Source organism: Musca autumnalis, unplaced genomic scaffold, assembly GCF_047663935.1.
Source record: "Musca autumnalis isolate F117 unplaced genomic scaffold, ASM4766393v1 scaffold_1, whole genome shotgun sequence".
NCBI lineage: Eukaryota > Metazoa > Arthropoda > Insecta > Diptera > Muscidae > Musca > Musca autumnalis.
This window is the reverse complement of record NW_027411644.1, coordinates 261,508,668-261,515,127: the sequence shown is the minus strand read 5'-3', so window position 1 is coordinate 261,515,127 and position 6,460 is coordinate 261,508,668. Positions and strand designations below refer to the sequence as shown.

The following is a 6,460-nucleotide window of genomic DNA, read 5'->3' as shown; positions in this document are numbered from 1 at the left end:
ATGTAAAAATGGGCAATACAATGAATTTTGGGCAATACAAATTTTTAATATCCTTTCCACATTGTGGAGTAGGGCATACAAATATTTATGTGATAAATACATACATATGTATATCCTCCAAATTTTATAACTCTACCTACATTTACCCGTTTGGAACATAGAGATTTTTGTTACAAAAACCCATTTAGGACGCAATGTGGGGTAGTATGAATTGGTTTCCCTTTGTCCCCAAATACATACATATGTACATATGTATGTAATGTTCTTTCTCGATAATTCTTTGTCGATCAACTTCAGACAATTTCTCTTTAAAGTTTCAACTTCATAAAGCTCTAGAAATTGTATGCGTTATTAAAAAATCTGCCGAATATTAAAAGAAATTTTGTTGTCTGTTTTGATGTCTACGAAGACAGGAGTAGATTTTTGTAAACAAACATTTCTTTTTTTCTCCATTTGATGTTGACTGCAAACGATCTGCAGCTCTCACATTTTCTTCTCTATATGATCACATTTAAATAGAAATAGAAAAAAAAACATCTCTTGAACATGACATCATAGTTTTTACAATTCTCCGGTCCCCCAACAGAAACAACGCCAGTGCCCCCCCACATTCATCAACACCAATTGTCTATTTCCAAATTTTTGAAAGAAAGGACGAGCGACCAAGGAAATCATTTTCTTTCTCTTTCTAACCTGTGGAAAATATAAGCATCACATAGAGAGTATGGGAAATTGTGAGAGATATTTCCACAATGTGGAGAATCAAAAATTCATATTGCACAAGTGTTCGTGTGTGTGGCTCCTTCGTGAAGAAAAGTGAATGGGCCAGAAGGTATAATGGGTGGTGGACTGCTGTGAATAGGTTTTCTCTCTCCACCATTCATAATGAAATGTTATGCATGTGTTCAATGTGTGAGATATTATAACGGATCTTTATATTTTTGGAGCATCACAAGCAGGGAGAAAGTGTAAAGAGAGTAAATTTCTTGAGAGAGTATAGAGTAGATTTTTGTTGTTGTTGTATTTGCAGTGCTGTATGTTTGAATTGTAGAAAAAGCCATACAGAAGAAAATTTCTTTGAACAATTCAAACGTTTTGTTCAGATTCTCGCAGCATTGCCGCCAGTTTCGCCCCAAGTTGAAGGAAAAAAGGAATATTTAATAAACTGAAAACGTTCTATCGTAGTTTTTTGAAAATTTCTACATGTGAGAAAATTGTCGAAAACATGTAAATTAAAGAAAATTGTCAATTAAGAAAATATGGAAAATTTCTAATCAAAAATTAAAAAATTAATTAAATTCCTGGATAAATCGAAATTGACCTTTCACAGGCTATATGGACTGTTTAACAAGCAAACACTTTATATTGCGATATTGCCTTTATAAAAAAGCTTTTCCAGTTTAATACAAAATTTCCAAATTTCTGAGAGTGTGTTGTGTTTTTGTGTGGTCGTGTGTTATTTTGTGAATTCAAAGAAGAAAAAAACGAATGAAAAATTGTGACAAAATTTTGTGCCAGAGAATAAAACATGTCCATGTGCTGGTGATGTTGTTGTTGTTGTGTGGATTTTCGCAATACGAGGAGTGTTGAAAAATTAATTTTATTGTTTATCCGTTTGTTGTTTTTCAACATCATCATCAACAGCATCGATCGTAACGTTGTCGTGATTACCATTGGCTAGCAGAAGCACCATTCAAAGCCAACAAAAATCCCCGAAAGGAATTCAAATAAACCAAAGAAGAAAAGTAAAAGTGAAACAGCAGTTACAGCTTTTAAATAAAAAAAAATTCAAGAAATTAAAATTAAATTATTGAAACACCATTGATCATACTTAACCTCGAAAAAATATTTTAATTCTCCGAATTAAAAAAAAAACCAAAGTTTATATAATTTGTAAATCGGCTAACAAAATAATTGAATAATTGTTCGGAAAAAATATACACAAAAATTAATATAAATAAAAAATCCCCCACAAAAAGTCAAGGAAAAGTAGTGGCCATTTAACTCAAAACGAAAGAAAAACAACAACAACAATTTCATTTCATTCACATTTTCCAACAGAACAAAACAAATTTCCAAACTACATAATTTTCATTTTTCCCAATTGGTTTCTTAATGTTTTTTCTTTAAGTTTTCTTTTTCTGTTCTTTAAATTTCTAGTATTTAGAGTGTGTGCGTGTTTTTTTTTCTGTTATTTAATTTTGTTTTCCCTTCTTTTCCCAGAGTGTCTTAAATACCAAAAAAAAGAGTACATAATAACGTAAGATAACAAAAACAACTAGTCAACATTTATGTACATACATACATACATATATCGCTCTAAACATACATATACTCCTTAACTAAAGGTTAAAAATATATACAAACAACCACAACATATTCAACATACATGTGAAAATTTCCATAAATTTTAAACAAATCTAAGTAAAACGAAAAAATATATTTGGTGCGCGTTTTTTTGTTTCAGTTTCAGCGTTTGTATTTTGTTTTGGTGTTTTGTTTTCTGTGCGTGTGTGCCCTGTGAAATTTGTTTAAAGTTGAACAAAAATTAAGAAGATAAAAATCCCATAAACATGTCTGAAATGGAAGATGTTAAAGCCACCGAGGAGCAAACCACTCCAGCCACTTCCACCAAGAAAGAGGAGTTGGTTGGTGAGACCACCGAGGAATTGCCTCCCGAAGAAATTGTCAAAGACGCCATTGATGAAGATGGTGATGAAGTGGAGGAAATTACCCAAATCACCAAGAAGGTCGTCAAGAGGACTATGAAAATTACAGAGGTAAGTTTGCAAAATGAAAATGGCAAAGGGAATATTGCAACAATATTTGAGCAGTACTATTTTCGAAACTTCAATATTATGTTATGTTAGTGGTTCAAGGTACGGGTGTCTGTTGACATGTGGACCCGTTTTATGTGATCCAATGATAATTTTATAAAAACCATCTCATAGAGAAACTGTTTAGCGTTTTCGTATATCCTAGCCTTAGTAATCACAGAAGTTTAGAGGATGTGACCGTTGTAGGGAGGCCGAATTACAGTTTAAACATTGTAATCATTTCAAAATTTTGGTACCAGAAGTAGTGGACCAACATATTCCATATTCCAACCTGATCTGGGAGAAATATTACGAGGAACACGTTTTGGAATACCCTTGTTAGCCTAAAAGTTGCTTAAGCCCACAGGCGATTTTGGGGTCATGTTGCCCTTTTATTTCGACAGACAAATACAAAAGAGCACCAATCACTACGTACCTTGTAGATCTTCTATTCTAGAGAAGCCTTCAACTAATATCGTCTATTCGAAAGGAGGCCTCAAATGAGGTCTTCTATTCTATAGGAGACCTGAATTAAGGCCTTCTATTCTATAGGAGACATCAACTGAGGTATTCTATTCTATAGGAGACCTCAGCTGAGGCCTTCTATTCCATTGGAGAACTCAACTGAGGACATCTATTCTACAGGAGACCTCAATTAATGCCTTCTATTATACAGAAGACCTCAACTGTAGTGGAATTCTGTAACACATTTTTCGAGTTACCGACAAATATCAGTAAAATTAAAACTCTTATAATTTTGGTATTTAACGAACATTTTCTGTCAGTTAACAACCACAATAAAGCTGTCGCTAAATCCTACTGATAGTAACAGTCCTGTCAACTTTTATTGTTAACTTTCATTCATAATGCGTTTTAATTTCACCGACTTTTGTCGGTAACTCAAAAAATGAGTTACAGAATTCCACTACTGAGGTCTTTATTTTCTATAGGAGACCCCAACTGAGGTATTTTATTCTATAGGAGACAACAAATGAGGTCTTCTATTCTACAGGAGGTTTTCTATCCTGTAAGAGACCTCAACTGAGGTCTTCTATTCTATAGGAGACCTTAAATGAGGTCTTCTATTCTATAAGAGACCGCAACTGAGGTCTTCTATTCTATAGGAGACCTCAACTCAGGTCTTCTATTCTATAGGAGACCTCAACTGAGGTCTTCAATTCTTTAGGAGACCTCAACTGAGGTCTTCAATTCTGGAGCAGACTTCAACTGAAGTCTTCTGTTATACAGGAGGTATTCTATTCTATAGGAGACCTCAACTGAGGTTTTCTGCTCTATAAGAGACCTAAACTGAGGTCTTCTATTCGATAGGAGACCTTAACTGAGGTTTTCTGCTCTATAAGAGACCTAAACTGAGGTCTTCTATTCGATAGGAGACCTTAACTGAGGTCTTTTATTCTATATGAGACCTCAGCTGAGGTTCTATTCTATAAGAGACATCAACTGAGGTCTTCTATTCTAAAGGAGGAAATGAGGTCTTCTATACTTAAGAAATCCCCATCTGAAGTCTTTTATTCTACAGAAGACCTCAACTGAGGTTTCCTATTTTATAGGAGACATCAACTGAGGTCTTCTATCTATAGGGCACCTCAACTGAGGCCTCATCTGAGGTCTTCTATTCTATAGAAGACCATAACCGGGTTCTTCTATTCTATAGGAGACCTCAACTGAGGTCTTCTATTCTATAGGAGACCTCAACTGAGGCCTTCTATTCTATAGGAGACCTCAACTGAGGCCTTCTATTCTATAGGAGACCTCAACTTAGGTCTTCTATTCGATAGCAGACCTCAATTGAGTTCTTTTATTCTATAGAAGATGTCAGCTGAAGTCTTTTATTCTATAGAATACCTCAACTGAGGTGTTCCATTCTATAGTAGACCTCAACTGAGGTCTTCTATTCTATAGGAGACCTCAACTGAGGTCTTCTATTCCACAGGAGACCTCAACTGAGGTCTTCTATTCTATAGGAGACCTCAACTGAGGTCTGCTATTCTATAGGAGGCCTCATCTGAGGTTTTCTATTCTATAGAAGGCCTCATGTGAGGTCTTCTATTTTATAGAAGACCACAACCGAGTTCTTCTATTCTATAGCAGACCTCAACTTAGGTCTTCTAGTCGATAGCAGACCTCAACTGAGGTCTTTTATTCTATAGAAGATGTCAGCTGAAGTCTTTTATTCTATAGAATACCTCAACTGAGGTGTTCCATTCTATAGTAGACCTCAACTGAGGCCTTCTATTCTATAGGAGACCTCAACTTAGGTCTTCTATTCGATAGCAGACCTCAACTGAGGTCTTTTATTCTATAGAAGATGTCAGCTGAAGTCTTTTATTCTATAGAATACCTCAACTGAGGTGTTCCATTCTATAGTAGACCTCAACTGAGGTCTTCTATTCCACAGGAGACCTCAACTGAGGTCTGCTATTCTATAGGAGGCCTCATCTGAGGTCTTCTATTCCACAGGAGACCTCAACTGAGGTCTGCTATTCTATAGGAGGCCTCATCTGAGGTTTTCTATTCTATAGAAGGCCTCATCTGAGGTCTTCTATTTTATAGAAGACCACAACCGAGTTCTTCTATTCTATAGGAGACCTCTTTTATTCTATAGTAGACCTCAACTGAGGTGTTCTATTCTATAGGAGACCTCAACTGAGGTCTTCTATTCCACAGGCGACCTCAACTGAGGTCTTCTATTCTATAAGAGACCTCAACTGAGGTCTTCTGTTCTATAGGAGACTTCTATTCTATAGGAGTCCTCAACTGATGTATTTTATTCTTTAGGAGACCTTAACTGAGGTAATTTATTCTATAGGAGACTTCAACTGAGGTCTTCTATTCTATTGGAGGCCTCAACTGAGGTTTTCTATTCTATAGGAGACCTCAACTGAGGTTTTCTATTCTATAGGAGACCTCAACTGAGGTCTTCTATTGTATAGGAGACATTAACTGAGGTCTTCTATTGTATAGGAGACCTCAACTGAGGTCTTCAATTATATAGGAGACCTCAACGGAGGTCTTCAATTATATAGGAGACCTCAACTGAGGTCTTCAATTATATAGGAGACCTCAACTGAGGTCTTTAATTATATAGGAGACCTCAACTGAGGTCTTCTATTATATAGGAGACCTCAACTGAGGTCTTCTCTATTATAGGAGACCTCAACTGAGGTCTTCTACTATATAGGAGACCTCAACTGAGGTCTTCTCTATTATAGGAGACCTCAACTGAGGTCTTCTCTAATATGGGAGACCTCACCTGAGGTCTTCAATTATATAGGAGACCTCAACTGAGGTCTTCTCTAATATAGGAGACCTCAATTGAGGTCTTCTCTAATATAGGAGACCTCAACTGAGGTCTTCTCTAATACAGGAGACCTAAAGTGAAGTCTTCTATAATATAGGAGACCTAAACTCAGGTCTTCTCTAATACCAAGACCTCAACTCAGGTCTTCTCTTATACAAAGACCTCAACTGAGGTCTTCTCTAATACAAGAGACCTCAACTGAAGTCTTCTCTAATATAGAAGACCTCAACTCAGATTTTCTACTATATAGGTGACTTCAACTGAAGTCTTTTATTATATAGGATACCTTAACTGATGTCTTCTCTAATATAAGAGACTTCAA

At 35.8% G+C, this 6,460-nt stretch overlaps 1 protein-coding gene across 37 annotated transcripts in view; it reads left to right on the top strand.

The window, feature by feature from the left end:
* Window positions 1-1,011: 1,011 nt before the first annotated feature.
* The window catches only part of tmod (tropomodulin), a 484,472-nt gene continuing 479,023 nt past the window's right edge, over window positions 1,012-6,460 (top strand). For 3 of the 37 annotated variants that reach the window (XR_012409083.1, XR_012409067.1, XR_012409059.1), the window contains exons 1-3: window positions 1,021-1,205; window positions 2,224-2,260; window positions 2,468-2,780. Coding sequence is in view for 3 of the 37 variants with exons in the window: in XM_073960999.1 (XP_073817100.1) it covers window positions 2,574-2,780 (207 nt within the window). In the remaining 34 variants the exon portion in view is untranslated. Of the gene's footprint in view, window positions 1,746-2,223; window positions 2,781-6,460 lie in introns of all 37 variants that reach the window. The other 34 variants (XR_012409086.1, XR_012409070.1, XR_012409061.1 and 31 more) reach the window with 22 other exon arrangements.